Source organism: Phocoena phocoena, chromosome 20, assembly GCF_963924675.1.
Source record: "Phocoena phocoena chromosome 20, mPhoPho1.1, whole genome shotgun sequence".
In the NCBI taxonomy this organism is placed as follows: domain Eukaryota; kingdom Metazoa; phylum Chordata; class Mammalia; order Artiodactyla; family Phocoenidae; genus Phocoena; species Phocoena phocoena.
Window position 1 is genome coordinate 41,102,062 of NC_089238.1, and position 27,846 is coordinate 41,129,907.

A 27,846-nucleotide genomic window follows, 5' to 3' on the forward strand; every position below is an offset into this window, starting at 1 on the left:
CCCATGGCTGGTTGCTTCAGCCTGGCACCTTTACACATGGACAGATGTCCTGGCATAATTATTCTGCTTCCACCCTCTGTGCAGAGCTGGGGCTTTCTAAAACATTTCTCCTACCCATCCTTACGAGTCTAGATGGAGGTGGTGGGTTGGTTATCACCTTTAATGCTCACTGGACTTGAGTTGAGCCAGGAAAGTCCAAGAAGCCCATTCTCCTGATGGTAAACCTGAGGTACTGGCCGTCAGTTGGCTTTCCTGATGAGAGGTGATATGGAGTCTGGGGAATTGATTAGGGTATCTGGTGTGCTAATAAGGGACCAGCTCAGGTGAGGGGGGGTGCTGGGTCTGACCCCAGCTAGAGCTCAGACCTGTGAGGTGCCTGCTCTGAGCAGAGGACACTGGAGGCTGCTGATGGCAGCAATTTGGGGCCCTTGTGATTGCCCGCCCATGCCACTGCCCACCCCCCCTTCCGCCCCCACCATCCCGTTCGGGCCGGAAGGAAGTGGCAGATTCTCTTTAATTTCCTTCTGGCAGTGAGAAGCAAACAAACAGCTACCACATCTTATGGGGCCTCCCCCCCCCCACCACCGCCGCCCACTTACTGGGAGGGGCGTTCTGACCAAAGGTCCCTGCCCAGCACCGCCTCTGCTTCCTCAGCTGTAAACATGCTGCTTTTCCTCCCCTTTTCAAAGCTCTGTGAGGAGCGGGGGATTCCCCTCTGGGCCAAGGCCTTGTTTCTCCCATCTACTCAGGGTCAGGCCCCTGTGCCAGTCAGTACCCCCAGCCCTGATGACCTGAATCAGGGGTTGGGCAGGTAAGGCCCCTGTCTCAGTCCCGGAGCAGCCCCTCCATGAACCCACACTTGCTCTTCTTTTTGCAGATAAGGATACCAATACCAGTGGCCTCCCAGAGCCCATCACTCTTTGACCTTGGGCAAGTCACTTCTAGTTCTTGCTGGGCCCAAGGGCCCTTCTCTGAGTGGGATCAGCTGTCCTCTTCCTGCTCGAGGCTGGCTGGAGGATAGTCTCGCCCTATGATAGCGGCACTGCTCGAGGCTGGCTGGAGGATAGTCTCGCCCTATGATAGCGGCACTGTGCAGCTAATGGGGTCACTCCATACCGAGGCTGCCCTAACTAACTTCCCAGACCAGTGCTTCCAGAGACGGAGCCCCACCCAGGAGAGAGACTGAGGCTTGGTTCAGTCTCAGCCATCAAACTTTAGGCACAATTTATTTGATTTTTCTTACAAAAAACTGTTTCAGTCAAAATGTCCCCTTTGCCTTTCCTCATACCCCAATTGGAACAGGACAGACAGAGAGGCCCCAGTGGACCCCTCAGGCATCCTGAGCTAGTCAGAACTTGTGGGAGGACCCTGTGTGGGCCAGGTACCAAGTCTTAAGATCCACTTCCCTGTTGGGGTTGGGCTCTGTCCTCAGACCTCTTCTCCCACCAGTGTGGTTTCCCTGGGCAAGCCCCTTCTCTGGAGGGGTCACATTCATTTCTGGGCTATGGGGAAGGAAAGGCAGGGGTAGAGGTCAGTCGCTAAGATAGAGTTTAGAGTGTGGGGACTTTGAAGGCCCAGGAAAAGTAGTGGGGAAAGGGTTAGTCACAGGGGAGCAGGTGGGGAGGGGCTAGTGTGTGTTCCTTGACTGAGGACGTCTGGCAAAATCCTGGTTGAATATGTTGGCCCTCAAATGGTCTTGCTTTAGCACACCTCAGTGATGCCTGCCCTGGTCTCAGAGAGAGCTGCCTAAGAGCTGGGACCAACTGGGAGGGCCCAGTCAGGTCTGAAAGCTCCACCCACTGTTCTCATCATGCCCACATTAAACTCAGGCCACTTAGATGCCCAAATCCCTCTCTGGTCTGGTAACTACCATACTTATCCATCCATTCCAGCCACCCTGATTGAGGACTTCCTCCTAGCTCATCATATTTTGGGGACACATGGTTTTGATATGAGCACAAGAGGGAGGGACAAGGCTGGAGAGGATGGCAGGTCTTCCGAAGGCCACAGCAAGCAGATTGGACTTGGTGCAAAGATGGGTGGGTCATCTCTTGCCCCTGCAGTCCTACATACTCAGTCCTTCCAGGTGTCACTCCTGCTCAGAACTCCTCCATGGCTCTCAGTTGCCCCCTGGATCAAGTCCAAACTCCTCAGCCTAGCGCTTGAGGACAAAGTGCTGACCCTGTCTTCTCAGCACCATGTGCTGACTTCAGCAACTAACTTTCTTCGATTGTAGTTGACTGGTCATATCGCCTCTGCCCAGATTGAGAACTGCTCAAGGGCACTCCTTGTGTCCCCTCTGGCCAGCCTGGGCATGGGGGTAGGGAGCAGGCACAGAGGAAAAATCAAACAAGAGCTTGTGTTGGGGGGATGTGTGCCATGGAGAGGAGGAACTTTTCTAAACTCTGACTTTCCTCCAAGGCTCCTATTTGCCCTAATGTGGAACAAGGGGGGCTGGACTGAGCTAAGCTGTACCATTCCATGGCTCAAGAGGCCACAGGAGAGCCTTCAGCGATGAGAATTCAGGGCCAGGCCTGTGGCAGCTGATGAAAGGGATGGTTTTCCTCAGTCTCAAGCCTGGCTGGCATGCACACAGGAGGGAGAGGGGACCCACACAGTCCTTGTCCACCAGCCTGGCCAAGTCTGGGGTTCTATCTGTTGCACTGGGTCCCTGGGCCTCCTGGTTTCACAGGGCTCTCAGAAGGCTGGAGGTGAGTCAGATGGCCTCCTGCCACCTAATAGAGCTTTGGAGCTGACCTGACTAGGAGCTTATGGGGGAGGTCCTGGACCTGGCTAAGGAAAAGGGGTGGAGAGAGTTTGTATACTGATGTCTATGTATTGATTCGTCACAGCCTGCAGAGCTCCCAGCCACTGCTGCCTTTCTTACGAAGGTGGTAACACTCTTCCTGCAGTTGGTGCCCACCCCCTGCCTCAGCCCTCATCACTCCAGGTTAGGGTTCTCAGTTTCCTCCAGAGCAGAAACCTTCCCCAAGACATGAGCCCTTTTAAGTGTTCTCCAGGTGCATGGTAGCTGGGAACACAGATGCATCGCTAAGCATTTGATGAATGGGTGAATTTTTCAAGCCACCTATAGCTTCTCTGGTCCCCTCCCAGTGGTGGGGCTGACGGGCCCATGATCTCCCTCTTGCCTTCCCCCCTGGCCTGGCTGGCTGAGCCCCTGGTTCAGGTAAAGTCATGTGTCGAGGGCAGAGGAGTTAGATGAAGGTCCATTTTCTCCATCCAGATGATAACCTGAAAGGTATTGTGGGAGGGTGGTAGGGGGCACACATCCCAAAACTGCATCGTTTTATGAGGAGGAGAGGTGAGCTGGCTAAGCTTCTGGGGCCTTTTACTATACTAAGGGTCATGTTACATGTAGTACCAATTGGCAGACCAACCATCTGCCTGGGGCCGAAAGTTGTAAAGTTAGTGTGGAGTTTGGGCTCTAAATTCCACGCTTAGGCCCTCAAGGTTGGATATCCTTTGAAGGCAGGACTGCTTATTGGAAGGCTATTTCACCCACTTAATACCATTTGCTCCCTCTCCTTGACTACTGTTATCTCCTTCTGCCTCTAACCTTCCCCTCCCCCACTCCAATCCAGAGATTCAGAATTCTGAACATGGAAGTCTCCTGCTGGAAACCCTTTTGTGGCTCCCTCCTGCACTCAGGATAAAGTCCAGATACCTTGCAGTGGCTTGCAGTATCCTGCCCCTTCATCTGGCTTTACCTTTGGCTTCTGTTCACTGCATGTACTCTCTGGTCTCCAAGTCTTTGGAAATCTGTTCTTTGCCTGGAACCATCTTTCTCACTTCTTGCCCATCTCTCCAATTCTTACTTAGCCTTGTGGACGCCTGCAGCCTGGGAGATTATAAGCCTTCTCTGAGCTCTTGGCACAGCCCTAATCTCTTTGCACAGTGATTATAGATTTGCTTGCCTCCTCTCCCTGATGCCTGAAGGGAGATTAATTTATCTGCCTCCCCAGGTCCAGCACAGGTATGGGTACAGAGCACAGGGCAGGAAAAGTTTTCTGACCTCAGGGGTGAACCAATCCAAGATAAACGTGTCAACGGCTCTGTATGTTCCCTGTCCTCCTGACCCTAGGCCTAGTTGGGCTTTACCTAGGGCTCCCTGGTACCTCAGGTTGTCAGTCCACATATTGAGACATCTCTGGAGGGTGCTCCACCTTGCCCTCTTCCAGCGGCTTTTGTGGACAGCGTGGGATGTGCCTGGGCTCTTGCACCTGCACCCGAGTTTCTGAGACATAGCAACTTGGTTCCTCTGGCAACACACTTCTAGGGATGCTGTGCCCTTCGCAGCCTAGAGCTAGAGGAGTTGGTCACCGCCACCTCTTCCAGCTCTCCGTCCACCCTGTGCTTTGGAGGAGCCCTAAGTAAACAAGCCAGGCTCAGCGTCCCTGGGCCAGGCCTCCACCCCAGGGCCCAGGAGGAGGCACCTTGGGTAGTCTCCAGGCAAGACAGGCCCGCTGGGGAGGGGCAGAGCGTGAAACTGTTCTGACGCAGTGTCATTTCCTCCCCCCTAACAGCCACTCAGTTTGGGTAACACAATCCCTCCCGCTTTAACCGATGTGCGCCGGGACGCAGAGGTCACAGAGCCCGTTGAATGGTGCGAGTTCACGACGGGGTTTTCCCGTTCAGTCGGCCTGACTTATAGCAGGGACAGACCCTGCCCCGGGGGCTTTGCCGAGGCCTCGAATGCGCCGGCTGTCCTCGAAGGAGCAGCTGCCAGGCCGGCTGACGGCGAGCAGACAAAGGCTCAGCCAGCAAAGCGCGGGCCCCGCCCCGCAAGGGTGGGTCTGCAGCGACTGGTAGCTCAGACTTGGGCCTCATTGCGCAACCCAGGTTTCCTCCGGCTCCGCCCCACCTTAGCTGGAAGCCCGACCCAGTCCCAGCCTTCTCGAGACTCCGCCATTAAGGCTGGGGTAAAGGAGTGAGGGAGTGAGTGATGTCCACGTAACCCTCCGGGGCGCTTTTACTTTCCCCAAACCCAGCCAGGCAGGAATAACACTGCAGCTGCGTGTCACCGCACCCTTAACCCCAAGGCTCTTGGCGCCCCTTCCCCAACGTGGGGTCTGTCTAATAAGGCAAGCGATCTCTGACTGGCCGGTGGTGGGCCCCTCAATATAATTAGAGGGCTATCGACCTCACACCCTGGTACCGGGTCCTGGCTTAGAAGGAGTTGATGCAAACTACGACTCCCAAGAGGTAGTAAGGCTAGCTGGCTTTCCATATTCACGTGACTTCCTTATCCTGGAGAGGGAGTCACGCGGTAGGCCGGTGAGGGGGCGGGGCCATCGGGCTCGTCCGCGGCGCCAGTGGCCTATGGGCGGCCGGGTCAGATGGGCGCGCGGTAGGGGGCGGGACCGGCCTCGCGGCACGGCGCGGGAGCGCGCAGGTAGCGGCCGCTGTAGGGGGGCGGAGAATATCGTCTAAGGCGACCGTGGCAGCTTGGGCATCGACGACTGGCAGTGGTGGCGGCTCCTGGTGCGGTTCGGCGCGCGGCCAGTTTTAGAGTTCGGAACGGAACGCTCGACGTCGCGGTCCCCGCCCGGAAAGTTTGCTGCGGAGCTGCAACCTCCTGGCCGGCGCGGCCCGGCATGAAGCGGCGCTGAGGAGCCGCCGCCGCCGCCGCCGCCTGAGGAGGAGCCGCAGCACCCTGGGCCACGCCGATGACTACTGCAAACTGTGGCGCCCACGACGAGCTCGACTTTAAACTCGTCTTTGGCGAGGACGGGGCGCCGCCACCGCCGCCCCCGGTCTCGCGGCCTGCAGGTGGGTGCCGGGCGGGGCGGGAACGAGGAGCGTCAGCTCTTCTCGCTCGCAAGAGCTCGCCCCCTCCCTGCCTGGTCCCTTGGTTGTCCCGGGTCTGGTAACATCGTGTGTGTGTGTGGGGGGGGGGGGGTGGTGTGAGTGTCTGGTAACATCGTGTGTGTGTGTGTGTGTGTGTGTGTGTGGTGATGTCTGGTAACATCGTGTGTGTGTGTGTGAGTGGGGCGGGGGGTGAGTGAAGAGCGTATTTAAACCGCTGAGGAGGCGTGTGGGTCGCAGCGACGTGGAAGTGGCCGCGGGCTAGGCTGGAAGCAAACTAGTGGGGAACTGGACTCCGGGACGCCTGCGGCCAGTGGACGCCCGAGGTTTGGAGGCCGAGGGTCGGGGTCGCTGCCCAGGTGGCGTCTGGTTGTTGCTGCTTTGCCAGCGTGGTGCGGAGGAAATGTCCCTGTGAAGTGTAAGCAGGTTTGGTTTTTCATCTATTCTAGGTTTTAAAAGCAGTCTTCATTTGAAAGATGCGCATTCTGGAAGTGCAGGAGCTCTCTAAAATTCGTGCACATGTCTGTTTAAACCTACTCTGCTAGGAGAGTTACGCTGTAGTGTTAACTTGCACTTGTGCAAGTTAATGGCCCACATTTAATTCGAAGTGTAACTATAACGGGACTTTTCCGAAAACTGGGTTTCTTTCTTTTTGAGCTAAGTGTTTCGGAAGATATTTAAAAGTGGGGTGCCGTGTTTGTAATTTTCCTAGAAAGTTCTGGAAGTCAGTTTTTAAGAAAAAACTCACCTCGGAAGATGTTTTAAAGGAGATCATGAGTTGGGTTTTAAAGAGAGCGTGAAAAGCTGGGCACCATAATGTTTGGAGGTCAGACCAATCAGGAAATAGGAACAGGATGGTTGGGGACTCTCCTGTGACCTGGTTTGGAATACTGTGGTTCATTAAGTTCAGTTTCCTTATTACTTATGCAGGTGAACTTCAAAAGGGAGATGGATAAGACTAATCCCCTTTTATTTTTTCCGGTGTTAGGTGAATTACTTTATGTTCATATTGATGTTCAATAGACTGTTCTGTAGGGTTGCACTGAAAAATATCTGAACGTATGGCATAAGGATTCTCTGGGAAGTATTTGTATTGTATTATCAGCCCTGTTAGTCTTTATATGTTAGATGTCTTTCTCAACATAGTAAATAATTTACAGTAGTTATTTGTTGGCTGCGTTTTTTTCAATTCCACTGACATCATTTGAGCTCAAGGTAGTGTTAGGTAGTGTTATGATGGATGCAGAAAGAACTGAGGCCCCTCAAGGAGCTTGGGAAATGGAATGGGGGGCACATAACCCAAATAACTGTGCTACTAGGCTGACTGAATGGTGGTGCAGCTTATAATAGAGGTAGAAACGGGGGGAGAGTGGCGTTGGTGGAGAAGGTTGCATTGAATTGTACTTAAATTATGGGGATTTAACAAAATAAAATCTTGTTTGAATGAGTATTTTCATTATAAAGAAGATAAACAGTTGATGATGTCAGCAAACCTTTATTGGGCACAAACTTGATTAGAGCACATTAAATACCAAATATATGATCAATAAAGATGTTAACCAAACATATGAGTAATAAAGGATTATCAAGTAGGAGTTGTATGTACATCCAAAACATTAAATAACATTTAAATGCTATGCATACAGCTATTTAAGGAATGATTTTTGCCATAAAACCCCTAAAAAAACATTTTGATATTAAATGGGTCTAGAGGAGTTAAGGTTTGAAACTTGATTTACAACTGATTTTCCCAAAGTTAAACTTGAGCAGTTTTATTTGTGACAAAAAGTCCACTTTAAAGTAGTCTATTTTTTTTTTAACATTTTTATTGGAGTGTAATTGCTTTACAGTGGTGTGTTAGTTTCTGCTGTATAACAAAGTGAATCAGCTATACATATACATATATCCTCATATCTCCTCTAGTAGCTATTTTTGGTAAATTAAAAAAAATTAGGTTGAAATACACATGACATAAACCATTTTTAATTGAATGATTCAGTGGCATTTAGTGCATTCCCAGTGTTGTGCAGTCACCACATCTAATTTCAACACATTTTCATCACCCCAAAAGGAAATCCCAAACCCACTAAGCAGTTGCTCCTCATTCTCCCTTTTCCCCTTCAGGTCCCTGGCAGCCGAATCTCTAATCTGGGATCTGTCTCTATGGATTTACCTATTCTGGATATTTCATATAAATGGAATCATACATATGTGACCTTTTGTGTCTGGCTTCTTTCACTTAGCATAGTGTTTTTGTGGTTCATCCATGCTGCAGAGCATCGCAGTACGTCATTCTTTTTTTTTTTTTTTCCCGGTACGCGGGCATCTCATCGTTGTGGCCTCTCCCGTTGTGGAGCACAGGCTGCGGACGCGCAGACTCAGCAGCCATGGCTCACGGGCCCAGCCGCTCCGCGGCATGTGGGATCTTCCCGGACCGGGGCACGAACCCGTGTCCCCTGCATCGGCAGGCGGACTCTCAACCACTGCGCCACCAGGGAAGCCCCGTCATTCTTTTTTAATGACGGAATCACGTTCTATTGTATATATACTCCAACTTGTTTATTCATCCATGGATGGACAGGACATGAGCTGTTTCTACCTTTAGGCTATTGTAAATAGTGCTGCTATGAACACCTAGCAGCTAATTTTTAAATTCTATTGAAAAGGATGTGCTATTCAAAACTAAGGTTTCAAAGTTATTTGTCCACAAAATTAATTTCATTTTTTAAATAAATCCATTTCTTTTTTAAAAATTTTATTTATTTATTTTTGGCAGGCTTCTCATTGCGGTAGCTTCTGTTGTTGTGGAGCACGGGCTGTAGGCGCATGGGCTTCGGTAGTTGTGGCCACTTGGGCTCAGTAGTTGTGGCTCGTGGGTTCTAGAGCGCAGGCTCAGTAGTTGTGGCGCACTGGCTTAGTTGCTCCGCCGCTTGTGGGATCTTCTGGGACCAGGGATCAAACCTGTGTCCCCTGCATTGGCAGGCGGATTCTCAGCCACTGCACCACCAGGGAAGTCCCTGATTTCATTTTACTATGCATAATTATGAGTGTGTAGTTTGAAGGAACTAAGTGGATTAACTGACCTACATTTAGGATGGTAAGATGAAGTAAAGCGGGCCATGAGAGTAAAATTGCTTACTAGGATTCAGATCAGTATTGGGTCATATCAGTGAGTTTACTTGTTTCTGAATTCTCTTCTTCACTGAAGCAGAACATTCCGTGAGGGCATTGATAATGTCTGTATCTTGTTCATAGATGCCTAGCACAGTGCGTTTAACATAGTAGGCATCCAGTATTTGTTCAGTTAATGAAAAAGTACCACTTAAGTTTTGAGTCAGTCCTTAACGGTTTTTTTGTTGTTTTTTGGTGGTAGGGGAAGTTTATGAGACTTGTTTCAGTTCTTTGACTTTCATTGGTCAATTCCGTAAGACAGCAGATCTTGGTAATTTTGGGCTGCAGGTTTTCCTTCTCTCTCAAGGCTTAAGAGTACTTGTATCACATCTAAATTTCCATACAGAAGATTTTTGAAAAATATTTGGAGGTGGGGGGTGATGGTGGAGACTGAGAACAAGCCAAGGGGCTGAATTTAGTGAATATCCTAAGCAAGCTTGTTAAAGTACAAATTAGATGATTTGACACTTGATAAGTTCAATATGTTGTGACTTTTTTTTTTTTTTTTGTGGTACGCCGGTCTCTCGCTGTTGTGGCCTCTCCCGTTGCAGAGCACAGGCTCCGGACGCGCAGGCTCAGCGGCCATGGCTCACGGGCCCAGCCACTCCGCGGCCACCAGGGAGGAAGCCCTGTTGTGACTTTTTTTTAACATCTTTATTGCAGTATAATTGCTTTACAGTGGTGTGTTAGTTTCTGCTGTATAACAAAGTGAATGAGCTATACATAAACATACATCGCCAGTAACTGACTTTTTAAGTTTATTGCTTACCAAGGTGTTTTGAGATTTTTCCATTAAAGAAAGTTTAAGATCCTAGTCTTTAGCTTTTTTTTAAAATAGGACAGTGTTAACTGATTTTTTTCCAGTTAATAATGAATCAAAATACTATGTTTACATTTCTTTTACTTAATACCTAGTTTCAAAATGAAGAGCTACCTCAATAGGAAATAGAGAATATAAAATTGGTAAGTGTTTAATGTATTTCATTAATATTATTTGCCATTATATTTTGCCATTATAAAGGGCAGTTGCTGGTGCTCTAGTGTATTGATTGTATATCTCTAATTTAGTTTGATGTTGTAATAATCTTTGTGTTTCAAATTCACAGTTTCATTCTCAGAGTTTGTTCATTACTAAACATTGACTTTTTTGTCCTGAATGAGAGTCACTGGGAGGAGGGTGTGCTATGTCTTATCTCCTGCTGCTTTTTGAAAGGGGAGAAATATCTTAGATACAATATGTATTTTTGTAAGAAAGTTACTTTATGATAAGTGTAGTTTTATCAGATACCAGTTTAGTATACACCTTTTTCACATAAAGTTGAGGAAAAACAATTTAAAAAAAAAAATTTAAAAAATGAAGTTAAAAAAAAAAAAATGAAGTTGAGGAACTTTTTCTAGATCATTGTCCTAATCTTTAATCTGTAGTGTTCTACTTTGTTTAGTGCTTGGACATCTGATTCTGTTCTTTATAATTTACTGTCTTTTAGATAATTTCATTTTCTCATTTTTTGGTTTTTATTGATAATTTATACTCAGTGGTTTTGTTTTATCTTGTTTTAAATGAGCTAATATATTTAAAGCTCTTAGCACAGTCCTTGGCCCAGTGGTACTCATTAAGTGATGGTGGTTAACATTTTTTTAAAAGCACACAAAAACTGACGATAGATTATTTTTTTATTTCCTCCTATTTCCTAGACCTTTTTCCTATACTAAACTAAAACATTTAGAGAGTAGGGGCAGATGAGAGATCCTGTCTTTTAAACCTTTCTTAGATGAGTTGGAATATTTGTCTTAGATATTTTTATTTTTTCCTCTTAATTCTATTTTCAATGTTACCTTCTTTCTCATATCTTACTAAACATAAGTACTGAAGGTCACTTGCTTTTAATTACGTTTTTCTACTTTCTTGAATTAAGTTGTTACTAAGTATGGTGTGAAGGATGGTTAATTTGCTAACCATACTAAGTATAATTGGATATTTAAATCAGTATGAAAAAAGAGAAGTTGCTTGTATGGTTTCCTGTAGAAATTAATGGTGTGTTTGCACGGCACATTAGATACTTAAAGGAAGATTTGATTACTGCTGAACCTTACTTTCATACCATAGGTCAGCTTTTTTTTAAGACTCGAATGCAGTGAGAATATATAAGTGATTGAGTCAGTGATAAACATTTCACCATTTCACTTGGAAAAATAATATAATATTCTGTTTCCTTGACACTTTTCCTGATAGGGGTAGAGGATGCTCCTAAGGGTATTAGCAGAATTTTGTGATGGAGATTAGTGAATAAATGTGTTTTAGTGAGTATGGGGAAAAATTGAGGAAAAAATTTCAATGTCATACTGTTTTGTTAAAACTTTATCATTATAAGAACATTGCTATACCTGTGCTTTCTTAGATTTTCCCATTTGCCAATACAGAAGGGATATTTTGGCATATATTCTAAACTATTAGCAGAGGTAATACTGTAGTTTTATTAGATGATATGAAAATTAAAAGTTGGCATTATGTACATTGCTAAGAAATTGTGGGGGTCTAGTAAGGCCTGAATCTTAAGTATTTAATGGCATTTGAGATATTAACTTAAGGTAAATTGTAGAATCAACTTCTTATTATGACTTGCCTTTCTGTGGCAACCAGTAAACCTCACCTAAAATTACCGTATTTTTATTGAAGTATATCCCAAACTCTGCTTTTGTGTCTTGTTCTGTATTTATTTTTTCAATGAAGTGTGATCATGAGGACATTTTTGGTTAGAAATTGTGGAGTTTGTTGTTCTTCAGAAAAAGTAATAAATAAAATACTAATATATAAAATGGAATATTTTAAGAGAAGATAATTAGTTGTGTTATTGATTGTGAAGTTTAACGCCCTTTACTTTCCTTCTTAGAATTGAGTAGTTGGTGATTCAATATGGTGATGTTTTATTTTAAGTAAGAGGTGGGGTTGAGAAAGCCAGAATATATTGAAGTCAATTGCATTACTCCTGAGAGTTAGGAAACCTGAGTAGGTTGAGCCTCATTTGATAGTAAGCAGTAGTTTGACTGCTCACAGCAGTAACATAAATAAGGGAGGTGTTGTCTAAAGCTGTCCTGGTGGGTCAGGGGAGTAGACACAGCAGACTTGGCAGTAAGCCTGGCTTCTAAAACAAAATCCAAGTCATCAAATTTGCCCAGGCATGCCATATGAGGTTCAAGTAACAGTGGAATTTAAGAGGAGTGAGTTTGTTCGGTGAGGCTTAGGAGAGTCACAAGCAGTAGCAAGCTTTTTTAACAGCCATAATTTTAGCTCAAACATAGCATGAGTCTGCATATATTTCAGCATTTCTGGTAATGTTTATATAATTATATTGCATGACTCTCACCTGTTTGCCTGAATTCGGTAAACTTGAGAAGAAAGGAAAAATTAGACCTGTAATATTTAAGCAGAATGTTGTATGAATTGTCTGTGAATTGATAGCTGACATTTAATCGTTGGGACATTTCTAGTTAACATATTGGTATTCCTGTGTGTAAGGGAAGTACATCTTTATGAAAGCCTGAAAGTCTCAGGTACACTGGAGAAGTAACTTGAAGGCTTCATTTTCCTACAAAATGTACAGTTTCCATATGTCTTATGTTTCAGAAGCAGGTGAGATTTTTAATATTTTAAAATATGTTTTCAGTGTCTTAAAATTTTTATATTTCTTAATTTTGTATTAAATTTTCATCAGCTTTGCTGTTTAATTAGAAAATAGGTAGGATTATATGAGCTTTGAAATTATAACTTTTTTCAATAATGTTGACTTATATCACATGTAAAAATATTTTGAAAAACATTTTTTTCCATCATTGGCCAGAACACTTTAATGGACAGTTTGTGAGTTTTATTTATTTATTTATTTATTTAAAATTTATTTATTTATTTATTTTTGGCTCTGTTGGGTCTTCATTGCTGCGTGCGGGCTTTTCTCTAGTTGCAGAGAGCGGGGGCTACTCTTCGTTGTGGTGCGCGGGCTTCTCACTGCGGTGGCTTCTCTTGTTGTGGAGCGCAGGCTCTAGGCGCGCAGGCTTCAGTAGTTGTGGCACACGGGCTTAGTTGCTCCGCGGCATGTGGGATCCTCCCGGACCAGCGCTCGAACCCGTGTCCCCCACGTTGGCAGGAGGATTCTTAACCACTGCGCCACCAGGGAAGTCCCCTAATGTTTATTAAGTATTGTCAATCTCTTAAACTTTTAAATTTATGATGAAATGAAACTAGAGAACTCGATCTTAATTTTAAGATTAGATTTTTAATCTTACTGTATAATTAGTAGAGATTAAGTCACAAAAATATCACATATATAAATCCTTTTGATTTGTAAACATTTCAGAGCAAAGAAGATCTGAAATTTATATCTTACATTTTGTGAATCATATTGAATACTAAAGGAATACAAGTTTTAACCTTGTCCTTTATATAAGGAAAGTCTTTGGGGAAAATATAGAAAGTTTTATCTAAATGTTACTTTTTAATTTTTTTATTGCTGTATAAGCATTTTAAGGAAACTTGATATTTCGTCTGACATCAACACTTCCTTAGAGTTTTTACTTCCTTTTAGTAAAGGTTGTTCAATAAAGAATGGCATTCAGAAATTATTGAAGGTAGATGATAAATGTATGGGAACTCATTATACTATACTCTCTATTTTGTTTTCTTTTTAAAATATTTATTCATTTATTTATTTGTTTGCACCAGGTCTTAGTTGTGGCAGGTGGGCTTCTTAGTTGCGGCTCGAGGGCTCCTTAGTTGTAGCATGCAAACTCTTAGTTGAGGCATGCATGTGGGATCTAGTTCCCTGACCAGGGATCAAACCCAGTCCCTCTGCATTGGGAGCGTGGAGTCTTATCCCCTGCGCCACCAGGGAAGTTCCTCTTTATGTTTGAAAATTTCTGTAATGCAGAGTTTTGAAATCTTTAGACCATGATGCAGAGTAAGAAATACATTTTATGTTTTGAGCCAGCACACACATACATGTTTATACACAGAAAACTGAGATAGAAGTTTCAGTAAAGTAGCATTTACCTTTACTCTGGCATTACCCTCACATTTTCTTTTTCATTATTTTAAAACATTGTTGGTCATGTCTTACTAATAGATCACTACCTTCAGTTTGAAAACCAGAGCTCTAGGAGATGGTTTCATAGTTCTGATTATATTAAAACTATTAGGTCATTGACAAGTTCTTGTTACTCAAGCCATATTTCCCATGTCTGTAGTTCTTTAATACATTTTTTTAAAATTATTTTTTATTGTGGTTGCCGAGGCAGGGAGGGAGAGGGATGGACTGGGAATTTGGGCTTGATAGATGCGAACTGTTACATTTAGACTGGATAAACAACAAGGTCCTACTGTATAGCACAGGGAACTATATCCAGTCTCCTGGGATAAACCATAATGGAAAAGAATGTTATAAAAAGAATGTGTATACGTATGTAAAACTGAGTCACTTTGCTATAAGGTTGGCACAACATTGTAAATCAACTATACTTCAGTTAAAAAATTATTTTTTATTGAATTAGCTTATTGCTGTCTTTTAATTAATTAATTAATTAATTAATGCCTGCATTGGGTCTTCGTTGCTGCATGCGGGCTTTCTCTAGTTGCAGCGAGCGGGGGCTGCTCTTCATTGCTGTGCATGGGCTTCTCATTGCAGTGGCTTCTCTTGTTGCGGAGCACGGGCTTTAGGCGTGCGGGCTTCAGTAGTTGTGGCTTGGAGGGTCTAGAGCACAGGCTCAGTAGTTGTGGTGCACGGGCTTAGTTGCTCCGTGGCATGTGGGATCTTCCCGGACCAGGGCTCCAACCCTTGTCCCCTGCATTGGCAGGCAGATTCTTAACCACTGCACCACCAGGGAAGCCCCTATTGCTGTCTTTTTATTGGATTAGTTGGTTGATAAATTATGCCACTTCCTGAAAATGAGTCATGTCTTCCCCTTTCTCTGCTCTATGGCAAAAATCAAGTCTTGGTCACCTCCTGTTTGGATTTGTGTAGTTTTTTCTTCACACTTTATAACCCCCCAAATAAGTTTTGAAAGTCACAGCTAAGATCATCTTTGATTCCTGCTCCCTTGTGTCTGTAACGTGCCTCCTCTTCACTCGTTTTCCTCATTGTGCTTTACCTTTTTATTTTTTATTTTTTGGCCTGCGTTGGGTCTTCATTGCTGCACGCAGGCTTTCTCTAGTTGCAGCGAGCGGGGGCGGCTACTCTTTGTTGCAGTGCACAGGCTTCTCATTGTGGTGGCTTCTCTTGTTGCGGAGCATAGGCTCTAGGCGTGTGGGATTCAGTAGTTGCAGCACGCAGGCTCAGTAGTTGTGGCTCGCAGGCTTAGTTCCTTCACGGCATGTGGGGTCTTCCCGGACCAGGGATTGAACCCATGTCCCCTGCATTGGCAGGAAAATTCTTATCCACTGCACCAACAGGGAAGTCCCCTGTGCTTTACCTTTTTTATATCCCTTACTCTGTACGTTAGTATCAAGTTCATCATCTTTAGTTTTATTTATCTCTTTTTAGTCCTAACATGAAATCTTTCCTTCTACCCATTTGTTTGAACTGCCTCTGCCGTCCACATATTATTTCATAGTCTTTTTCTTTTGTGAGGCAATTTAGAAACATTATTTTGAGGTAGTACTGAACTAGATCTGGGTTCTAAATACATATCTATTGCTAGTTGAGTGACACTGCTTAAAAAGCACAGAATAGGGCTTCCCTGGTGGCGCAGTGGTTGAGAGTCCGCCTGCCGATGCGGGAGACACGGGTTCGTGCCCCGGTCCGGGAAGATCCCACATGCTGCGGAGTGGCTGGGCCCGTGAGCCATGGCCGCTGAGCCTGTGCATCCGGAGCCTGTGCTCCGCAATGGGAGAGGCCACAACAGTGAGAGGCCTGCGTACCGCAAAAAAAAAAAAAAAGCGCAGAATAATTTCAGGTTAATTTAATTCTTTCATTTTATAAGAGAGGAAATTGAGGTTCAGGATGGTTTGCCCAGGGTCATTTAACTAGTTATTTACAAAACAGAGACCCAGGATCTCTGGCTCCTAGTCTTTGTTCTTCTCTAGTAAATTGCTTAATATCTGCTTGAAAATCCTAGAGTTGTTTTTGCACAGCCTATAATTTTTTTTTTTTTTTTTGCGGTACACGGGCCTCTCACTGTTGTGGCCTCTCCCGTTGCGGAGCACAGGCTCCAGACGCACAGGCTCAGCGGCCATGGCTCATGGGCCCAGCCGCTCCGCGGCATGTGGGATCTTTCCGGACCGGGGTACGAACCTGTGTCCCCTGCATCGGCAGGCGGACTCTCAATCACTGTGCCACCAGGGAAGCCCCACAGTGTATAATTTTGATCATGTTTGTAACTGTTCGTTTTTTTGTGTGTTGTTAGGTAAATATTTAATCCAGTATTGTTGACTACCTATTTAAGTGCAAGTTATTCTTATATACATTATTTCTAAGTCTCGTGATAACCTGAAGAGGAAGGTACTGTTTCCATTTTACCTGAGGAAGCAGAATTGACGGTAGATTTGACCATCTAGAAAGTAGAAGGGTTGGGATTTGAACCCAGGTTTTCTGACTTGGGCTCTTTCTACTATTCCTCTTGCCTCTCTCCTCCCAGGAAGAGTTTAAGTACAGAAATAGTTTTTCATTTGGTAAAACCAAGACTCATGGTGAAGCACATGGACTCAAACATGTCTGAGCCAGGGTTTACAAATTACACGTGTTCCTGTGACTAGATTTTCTGCTTTTGGCTCAGAATGGCCGCTTAAGGGATGCTTCTTATTCTTGCCTGCTCTAGACATTTTTAAATGGTAGCAGTGGGACTTGCCTGGTGGCACAGTGGTTAAGAATCCACCTGCCAGTGCAGGGGACATGGTTCTGTCCCTGGTCGGGAAGATCCCACATGCCGCGGAGCAGCTAAGCCTGTGCACCACAACTACTGAGCCTGCACTCTAGAGCCTGCGAGCCACAACTACTGAGCCCATGTGCTGCAACTACTAAAGCCTGTGCGCCTAGAGCCGTGCTCTGCAACAGGAGAAGCCACTTCAGTGAGAAGCCTGCGCACCGCAATGAAGGGTAGCCCCCGCTCACCGAAACTAGAGAAAGCCCGCACGCAGCAACAAAGACCCAATGCAGCCAAAGATAAACAAATTAATTAATTAATTAAAAGAAAAACTTACTGTGTCAGTATTATTATGTATGAATATGATTCAGTTTATTGGAGTGGGTGTATATTAAATACAGCAGTAATACAGGTACAGAGAAGGTTTTCTGAGAGTGTAAATGACAAGAGTTTAACTTTGAAAGGTCACAGAAGAGGTTACAAATTGACCTGAATCCAGTCGGATGATTTGCCTTAGGTAGATAGGGTAGGAAATACATTTCAGGTGCATTAATGACCACTCCCAAAAACACAAGTTGGCATGGTCCTTTCATTTTGGAAGGTTGAAGATCAGGCTATAATATCCAGATGTGGCTGGAGAAGGAGAGCCTGTTATACTGTATTGAGGAGTTTGGATTTTAGATTGAAGACAGGGAGCTGTCAGAGGATTCCAAGCTGGGCAGGAATGTCAGATTTGTGGCTTAGATCTCTCTGCTACACTGTGCATAATGGATTGAGTAAGGCAGGAATGGAGGCAAGAGCAGTGTTTCTGAGAAATGATAATGGGCAGAGGAGTGGAGATGGCAAGTTGGGAGTGACGCTGAGATAGATTTAGGGGAAAGAAATCAAAAGGACTGGTATCAATTGACTAAGGAGAGGAAGGAGACTAGGATTATTTCTGTTTTTCTAATTTTGGTCAACTGTGATAGGAGAAACAGATTTGGAGGTGGGAAGGGGGAAAGATGATTCATTTTAATAAAATATACCAGGTACTGTGAAAAGTCTGGGAGGCTTATATGCTGTTTTACCAAAGAGTGATAAAGTATGGAGAAGAGACTAGACAAAGTAAAAAGGGGGTTTGGACTTCTGGTGGGGTGTAAGTTGTGGGTAGGTGACTAGGAAATGTGTGATAAATAAGGGTTGTTTTGTAAGATTTGTTATGCAGATAGGAGTAGTTCTCTTCCTGGTATGGGAGAGGGGAACACCTTTATAAAGGGAAATTTATGCCCAGCTTTTGGGCAGAAGGGGAGAGGGCAGAGAGTTCTTCCTGTTTGCTGTTTTTCAATTGACTTCAGCTAAAATAATCCTTATGCCAAAGTTGCATATTTTGGAGTAGCATATTCTGATCCCCTTCAATAATAAACTATTTGTTTAAAGTGTACAGTTTGGCAAGTTTTGACACATGTATATCTATGGAAATTTCATCACATTAAAGGTAGTGAACATATCCATTACCCCAAAAGTTTCCATGTGTCCTTTGTCATCATTCCCACCCACACACTTTTCCCCTTTTCCCAGACAACCACTGAAATCACGATAGAAAAGATATAAATGGAATCATGAAGTATATAGTTTTTTTGTCTAATTTCTTTTGTTTGACATTGTTATTTTGAGATTCATCCATGTTAATGAGCCTATCAATAGGTCATTCATTTTTTTAAAAAAAAATATTTATTTATTTGTTTGCGTTGGGTCTTACTTGGGGCACACGGGATCTTCGTTGTGGCATGCAGGATCCTTTTTTTTTTTTTTTTTTGGTTGCGGCATGCAGAATCTTTAGTTGAGACATGTGGGATCTAGTTCCCTGACCAGGGATCGAACCCTGGGCCCCCTGCATTGGGAGCGTGGAGTCTTACCAACTGGATCACCAGGGAGGTCCCAGGTCATTCATTCTTATTGGAGAGTAGTTTCCATTGTATGCATATCCCATACTTTGTTTATCCATTCACCTCTTGATGGACTTGGATTGTTTTGGCTTACAAATAAAGCTGCTGTGAACATCATGTATAAGTCTTTGTGTGGGTACATTTTTCCTTTATCCTTGGACCTATGGTTGGATCATGTGGTAGGTATGTTTAACTTTTTGAGAGACTGATAAACTGTTTTCCAAAGTGGATATATCATTACACATTCCTTACTAGCAGTGAAAATGTACATTTCCACATTTTCACCTATGTTTTGGTGTGGTCAGTCTTTTTAATTTTAGTCATTCTAATAGGTGTGTAGTAGTATCTCCTTGTGGTTTTATTTTATACTTCCCTAATGACTAATGCTGTTGAACATCTTTTTATGGGCTTTTTTGCGATCTGTATGTCTTTTTTGGTGAAGTGTCTAAGTCTTTTGCCTATTGAAAAAAGTTTTTCATATTGAAATAATTGTAGATTTACAGAATGTTGCAAAAAATACAGAGAGGTAGTTTCTGGGTATCCTTTACTCAATTTCTCCCAATGATAAACTCTTGCATAACTATAGTATAATATCAAGACCAGGAAAATGACATTGCTACAATCCACCAAACATTCACTTGTCACCATTTTTACATGCACACTCTGTGTGTATGTGTAGTTCTGGACAATTTAAAAAAATTTTTTAAATTAATTTTTATTGAAGTGTCATTGATTCACAATGTTGTGTTAGTTTCTGCTGTACAGCAAAGTGAATCAGTTATACATATACACATATCCACTCTTTTTAGATTCTTTTCCCATGTAAGTTCTGTGCAGTTTTATCACGTGTAGGTTCGTGTATCCACTGCCTCAATCAAGATGCAGAACTATTCATTACCACAAAGTTCCATCTCATTAATCCCTTTATAGCCACCCTACTTCCCTCCCACCTCCCTACCCCAGTCTCTAATTCCTGGTAACCACTAATCTGTTCTCTATCTCTATAATTTTATTTTTAAGAAAATGTTATATAAATTGAGTCATATATTGTACTATTTAACCTTTTGAGATTGGCTTTTCCACTCAGTATAATTCCTTGGTGATCCTTCCAAGTTGTTATGTATATTAAATTTGTTCCTTTTAATTACTGAGTAGTATTCCATGATACAGATGTATTACAATTTGTTTAACCTTGTACCCATTGAAGGACATTTGGTTATTTCCAGTTATTGGCTGTTATGAATAAAGTTACTGTGAACATTTGTGTGTGGATTTTTGTGTGGATATAAGTTTTCATTTCTCTTGTATAGATGACTAAAAGTGCAGTTGCCCCCCAACCTGCAATATGTGAGTTAAGTTTTATAAGGAATTGCCACACTTTCACATTCCCACCTGTAGTGCACAGGTTACCCAGTTTCTCCGCATCTTAGGCAGCATTTGGTATTATCAGCATTTCTTATTTTAGCCATTCTGATGTGTGTGTAGCGATATCTCATTATGGTTTTAATTGGTATTCCCCTAATGACTAACACTATTAAGCATCTTTTTTTATCATCTGTATATCATTTTTAGTTAAGCATCTGTTGAAGTCTTTGCATCTTTAAAAAATTTTTTATTGTTGAGTGTTGAGCAATGTTTACTTTTTTTAGACACAAGTCCTTTATCAGATACATGCTTTGCAAAGAGTTTCTCTTAATCTATGGTTTGTCTTTTCAATAACAGTGTCTTTTGCACAGGTTTTTAGTTTTGATGAAGTTGATTTATCAATTTGTTCTTTTATGGATTGTGCTTTTGGTTACCGCTGAGAAATCTTTGCCTAACCTGTATAACAAAAAAGAAGCAGACTCATAGAGAACAAACTAGTGGTTACCAGTGGGGAGAGGTAAAGGAAGAGGGGCAAAAAGAGGTAGAGGATTAAGAGGTACAAACTACTAAATAGAAAAACAGCTGCAAGTATATATTGTACAACATGGGGAGTATAGCTAACATTTTATAATAACTATAAATGAAGTATATAAACTTTCAAAAAATAAAATAAACTGCAAAAAAAAAAAAGAAATCTGCTTAACCTTAGTTCACAGAGATTTTCTCCAAGGTTTTCTTTTGGAGTTTTATAGTTTTGGGTATTGTATTTAGGTCTGTGTTCTATTTTGAGTTAATTTTTTGTGTGTATGGTGTGAAGTATGGACCCAAGTTCATTGTTTTTACATATGGATATCCAGTTCTTCCAGCCCCATTTGTTGAAAAAGCTATCCTTTTCCACTGCATTACCTTTGTACCTTTTTCAAAAATCTGGATGGTGTGAGTTTATTTTTTGACTGTGTTCTATGTTGAGTTGTGTGTCTGTTCTTTACAGATACTGCACTGTCATTTCTGTACCTTTATAGTAACTCTTGAAATCAGATAGTGTCATTTTTCCAACTTTGTTCTTTTCCAGATTGTTTTGGCTATTCTAAACCTTTTGCCTTTCCATATAAATTTTAGAGTCTGCCAAACTGTTTTCCAGACTAGCTGTACCATTTTATATTCCTATCAGCAGTGTACAAGAGTTCCAGTTTCTCCACATCCTTGCTAATACTTGTTATTTTTCTATTGTGGTCTCTCACTGTGGTTTTGATTTGCATTTCTCTAACGACTAACAATGTTGAACATCTTTTCATGTGCTTACTGGCTATTTTTACATCTTCTTTGCTGAAATGTGTATGCAAGTCCTAAAAATACTTCCATTTTTAAATTGAGTTGTTTGTCTTTTTGTTGTTGAGTTTTAAGAGTTCTTTATATATTCTGGTATCCTGGATACTGTTTGAGATTATATCATATGCTTGTAGCAGTACATTCTTTTCACATGGTGTGCATTCCATCCTAGAATCCCCCAAACCCCTCGTTGATTTTTTATTTATTTTATTTTATTTATTTTATTTTTTATTATTATTATTTTTTTTGCGGTACGTGGGCCTCACCGCTGTGGCCTCTCCCGCCGCGGAGCACAGGCTCTGGACGCGCAGGCTCAGCGGCCATGGCCCATGGGCCCAGCTGGCCCGCGGCATGTGGGATCTTCCTGGACCGGGGCACGAACCCATGTCCCCTGCATCGGTAGGCGGACTCTCAACCACTGCGCCACCAGGGAAGCCCTATTTATTTCATTTTTAAAGATTTTTTTTGATGTGGACCATTTTTAAAGTCTTTTTTGAATTTTGTTACAATATTGGTTCTATTTTATGCTTTGGTTTTTTTGGCTGCAAGGCATGTGAGATCTTAGCTCCCTGACCAGGGATCGAACCCTCACCCCCTGCGTTGGAAGGCGAAGTCTTAACCACTGGACTGCCAGGGAAGTCCCCCTGGTTGATTTTTTTAAAGTTGCATAGGTTAAAGTTTCATTCTTTGTGATGTATAGTTCTTTGGGCTTTGGCAAATGCATAGACTTATTTATTCCTTACCCTAATACCATATAGAACAGTTTCATTATTTTAAAAATTCACCCACTCCCTCTTACCTTTATGTCTGGTTTCTTTCACTTGCAAAATGCATTTAAGATTCATCTGTGTCGTTGTATGAATAAATATCTAGTTCCTTTTTATCACTATAAAGTATTCCACTGTATAGATGTATCACAGTTTGTCCATTTACCTGTTGAAAGATATTTTGGTTCCTCTTGATATTTGGCAATTATGAATAAATCTTCTGTGAAGAGTCATATACAGGTTTTTGTGTGAACATAAGTTTTTAATTCACTTGGTCTTCTCATAGAATCGTTTTGGTTTCATTAATTTTTCTCTGTTCTCTGTTTTCTGCTTTCATCTTCATTATTGCCTTTCTAACAGAGAATTTTAAGAAAGAGGAGTGGTTAATATCTGCTTTTTCAAGGCAATTGATGCAGGTGCAGTGTATCTGAAGCCAGATACACTGGAAAGTGAAGAAGTGGAAACAGTGACAGTACACTACTGTTTCTAAAAATTTAGTTTTTAGAGCAGGTTCTCTCAACTTTGGCATTATTGACATTATTTGTTTGTTTATTTTATTTTTTTTATTTTTTATTTTTTTGGCGGTACGCGGGCCTCTCACTGTTGTGGCCTCTCCCGTTGTGGAGCACAGGCTCCGGACGCGCAGGCTCAGCGGCCATGGCTCACGCGCCCAGCCGCTCCGCGGCATGTGGGATCCTCCCGGACCGGGGCACGAACCCTGTCCCCTGCATCGGCAGGTGGACTCTCAACCACTGCGCCACCAGGGAAGCCCTATTTGTTTGTTTATTTATTTATTTATTTGGTTGTGGCAGGTGGGCTCCTCAGTTTCAGCATGTGAACTCCTAGCTGTGGCATGCGTGTGGGATCTAGTTCCCTGGCCAGGGATTGAACCCTGGCCCCCTGCATTGGGAGCACAGAGTCCTAACCACTGCACCACCAGGGAAGTCCTATTATAGACATTTTGAACTAGATAATTCTTTGTTTTAAAGGGAGCTGAGGGAATCCCCTGGCTGTCCAGTGGTTGGGACTTGCCCTTCCACTGCAGGGGACATGGGTTCGATCTCTGGTTGGGGAACTAAGATCCTGCAAGCCACGTAGTGTGGCCAAAAAAAAGGGGGTAAGATGTTTAGCAGCATTAGCATCCCTGGCCCCTACTCGCCATATGTCAGTTGTATCCCTCTGGCTGTGACAATCGAAAATGCTTCTAGACATTGTCAGATGTTCCCTGTGGGGCAAAATTGTCCTCTATTGAGAAACCAGTGTTTTAGAGGAAGGAGGAGGGCAAGACCCTAAAGAAGAACTCAAATCTCAGGGAAGCTTTTTAAAGGAAGTGAGAGATTGAAGGAAGTAGCCAGTGAGAGAAGGAGAGAAGGGGAAGGTTGAAGTTATGAAAGAGAAGATAGCTGATTGAATTTGGGGCTGGAAATTAGATCATAGGTGGAGAGAATAGCTTTATATCTGAGATGAGTCACTTTTTTTACGAAAAAGGAAGAAATGAAAAGGATAAATGTAGAATTTGTATAGATACATGTATTTTTGAGGCATAGGAGATATTGGCTCTTTGTCAAGTAGGGTCAGGATCCCTTGCTAAATGGGGTGTCACTATGGAGACGATGACTGAAGAGATTAGACGTTTGGGATATGGAAAATAAGAGAGGGAGCTGAGCAGAAAAAAGCAAAAACGTTACTGAGTGGCCTTCAGGGCTCAGCTCAGTAGGCAGTTTGAAGATTTGTGTTTCTACCAGTCTGGATGGTTGTTATCTTCTTCTCCCTACTCCCACAGCAATATTTGAGTGTTCAGGTGTAATAACAGGAGACAGATGATTGCATTGATTCTGGGCTGAAATTTGCTGTATGGAAGGAAGGTCAAAGAGTGGATGGAAATGAGCTACCAGGAAGAAGGCAGCTGAAGTGATGGAATTTGAGATACAGACTAGATAAGGAAGGTAAAGCCAGGAGGTGAAAGATAGTTTGAAAGAAAAGGGAGGGGTTCAGAGACTGTGCATCTAGATGAGGTAACGCAGTGGGTATAATGGAATAAGAGAAGAGAGTGATGAATAGTTAGGGCTAGTGTTCAGAGATGGAATTTGAGTTTTAAGATTACAGACGTTAAATGGGCTCTGGCAATGTCAAAGTCCAAGTTAGGTTCCTGGGAGTTGGATATTAAAGTAAGGTGAGGGGTGAAGGGCAAGGATGTTGAAGACACCTAGGATCAAGTAAACATGGAGTGTTGAGGAAGCCTGTGTCAGATGCCAGTGACCTAAAGGCCATTAGATACTGGTAATAACAGGTGGAAGGTGATTTAGCTGGGTGGTGTGGGCCTTCCCAAAACTGGTAAGAAATGTTCCAAAAGCTGGGAGAGGTGTGTAGGAATAGTTGAAAGAGTGTTGAGTCTATTTTTTGGGCCCAGAATATGAATTTGAGAGTTGGTGGGTGGGCAGCCATACATTACAATGACTACTAGAGAAGCAGTGTCCTTAAGGGAACCAACTTTAAATTTGAGAGATAGGGATGGGAGGGAGTCTTCTGTTAAGAGATCGAGAGCAGAGAGGAGTCGGGTGGAAGGCGTCATCCTTATTTGTAGCCTGAAGCCCAGGGGAAAAGTGAATAGTAATAAGGGATTAAGAGAAGAAACAAGATGTAAAAGAGAATACTGGGTTTGGGAGAAATGGAGGGATTATATTACATGACATTTCTTTCTAGACACCGTGGTTCTTGTACACTCATTGAAGACATAAGGATTAGTATTCATATCACTGTAGTAAAGGAATTACTGGTATGGTTTATTAGAGGACTACTTTTAAAATCCTTATATTACGCTTTTATTATTATTTGATAATAAACTGTCAGTCTTTTTGTTTGTTTTTTGCCTGTGTTGCGTGGCTTGTGGGATCTTAGTTCCCTGACCAGGGATCGAACCTGAGCCCTTGGCAGTGAAAGCATGTAGTCCTAACCACTGGACCATCAGAGAATTCCCTGCTGTTAGTTTTTTAAGTAGTGGAACTTTATCATTGACTTAAAAATTATAGTCAATAGTAATATGCAGATTATTGAGACCCAGATTTGCTTCTGTTCTGTTAAATGTTATATATAATAAGTCTAACATTTATTTGATATCTGTTCCAGATATGATAATAGGTGTTGATATAGATTATCTGGAATCCTTACAACAGCTTTCAGTGTAGATATTATCCTCAATTTACAGATGAGGTAATTGAAACTCAGATTAATTAACTTAATGAAGGTAAGGCAGCTAGTAAGTGGTATATTTGACTCAAAAGACAGTGTTCGCCATTGTATTTTTCTCCTTTGATTTCCCGTCCCCCAGGCTTATTGAGTTAGTCCATGCTATCTCCTAAATATACACAACCCAATTTTCGTCTAATGTGGTCTTACTGTGTTCTGTATTTGTGTTGGAATCATCATAAGAACACTTTGTTGTTTTCTCTCTTCTTTTAAGGGATTTTTCCCCAGCTTCTCATGGTCATTTGAATTTTGTCTTCTGTAGTACCTGCCATTATGTATAATTAATACAGATAGTATAATATTGGGAAACATGAATATATATTTGATATCTTTATATTGTTTATTCATAAGTAACTTGAAAAGGATAAGTTCTAAATGCTGATATCCATGTCTCTGTTTTCAAAACACTTTATCTACCTAATTGCTACCATGATTTCTTGCCTTATTCATGAGAATGTCACACGGGATGGGCTCAAAGCCTTATTATTATAATCTAGGTAGATTTAATTTTCTCTTAATTGTTTTCTCCTTGTAGGACACTATAATGGCTATCTTAGGAGAAAATTGTTCTCGCTTTTTTTTTTTTATTATTTTTGGCTGCTTTGGGTCTTCATTGCTGCACGTCGGCTTTCTCTAGTTGCAGTGAGCAGGGGCTACTTTCGTTGCGGTTCACAGGCTTCTCATTGCAGTGGCTTTTCTTGTTGCAGAGCTCGGGCTCTAGGCGCACGGGCTTCAGTAGTTGTGGCTCATGGGCTTTAGAGCGCAGCCTCAGTAGTTGTGGCACATGGGCTTAGTTGCTCCGCAGCATGTGGGATCTTCCCAGACCAGGGCTCGAACCCATGTCCCCTGCATTGGCAGGTGGATTCTTAACCACTGTGCCACCAGGGAAGTCCCTTGGCAATTTTTTTTTTTTTTAGACAAAATCAGACTAGTACATATTATATAGATGACTAAATTTAAATAAATGACCTTATTTATTTTTTCCAACGTGTGGATGTTAAGCTATGATTGCAGCCCCATTTCTATGCTATTGACTTTTTCCCTATAATCAAGCATAGTAATGCTAAGTAAATGATACTTCTGTTTTTTCTTCCCCTTGTGAGAATTCCTTTGGTCAACTGTTCCTTATTATTATTTTTCAGTAATGATAGAACCTAAAGACAGTGGAGGCCCTTGCTTTTAAAAACTCTTCTCAGGAAGTATTTTCTTTCTGCTTTGGTGGGATACAGTGGAATTGAGTACCTGTTTGAAATTCCACATTCATTCTAGCATTCAGTGTACTAGCTTCTTAATATGTTCTTGAATGAAGTGGATTTCCTCTGGTTAATGAATTTGGGGTATAAATTAGTTCACTTTCTCTTGCTGCTGCTTTTTCTTTAAAGAAATATTTATTTACTTATTTGGCTGTGCTGGGTCTTATTTGCGGCATGCAGCATGCGGCATGTGGGATCTTTTTAGTTGCAGCATGCGTCTCTTAGTTGCAGCATGCGGGATCTAGTTCCCTGACCAGAGGTTGAACCCGGGCCCTCTGCATTGGGAGTGTGGAGTCTTGACCACTGGACCACCACGGAAGTCCCTCTCTTGCTACTTTATTGCATTATTTTTTCTACTCTAGCTGTGCTAATATAATTTCATTTTACACAGAATTTTGCTTTTTTATTACTCATTTTTTGGTGATGTTTTAAGTTTTCTTTCTGAGTTACTGAATCATTTTGAATTTAGCCAATAGCTGTTAACTCTCATTTTTCTTACAAAGTACTATTTTTTTTTTTTTTTTTTTAGTTATTACAAGTATTGTCAAAGTTATACATGCCTTTGTTTAAAGAATCAAATTGTTCAGTAAAGCTTATTCTGGAAAAAGTAGTTCCTTGACCCTGCCTCTACCTCAGCTTGCTTCTTCCCCTTCTTCCCCTGTCTTGCATACGTGTTACATGTCCTCCTTTTGCTTGGTTACTTCACACTCACTTTGGTGGAGTATTTACTCCAGTAGCTTATGGAAAGTAATGGGAGGTAAATATTTGAGACCGTACATATTTTTAAATGTCTTTATTCTCTCCTCACACTTAATTATGGCTGGTTTTAGAAATCTAGATTAGATTTTTTTTTTTTCCTCAAATTTTTGAAGGTATTGCTCTCCATTTTCTTCAGCTTCCAGAGTTGTTTTTGAGAAGTCTGATGACATTCTAATTCTCGATTCTTCATGTGTAACCTGTTTCTCTCTTCCCAGTCTTTTAGGTTTTTCTCTTTGTCTTTTGTATTCTGAAATTTCATGGTGATGTGTATGGATCTGTTTTCACCCATTGTGCTGGACTTTCAGTGATCCTTTATTCCTCTTCATTTTCTTCTCTCTTCTTTTGGAACTTAGTTTC

At 42.5% G+C, this 27,846-nt stretch overlaps 1 protein-coding gene across 2 annotated transcripts in view; it reads left to right on the top strand.

The window, feature by feature from the left end:
• The first annotated feature begins 5,687 nt into the window (after positions 1-5,687).
• The window catches only part of NFATC3 (nuclear factor of activated T cells 3), a 125,746-nt gene continuing 103,587 nt past the window's right edge, over positions 5,688-27,846 (top strand). For both annotated transcript variants that reach the window (XM_065898493.1, XM_065898494.1), the window contains exon 1: positions 5,688-5,790. In XM_065898493.1, the coding sequence (XP_065754565.1) occupies positions 5,688-5,790 (103 nt within the window). The remainder of the gene's footprint in view (positions 5,791-27,846) is intronic.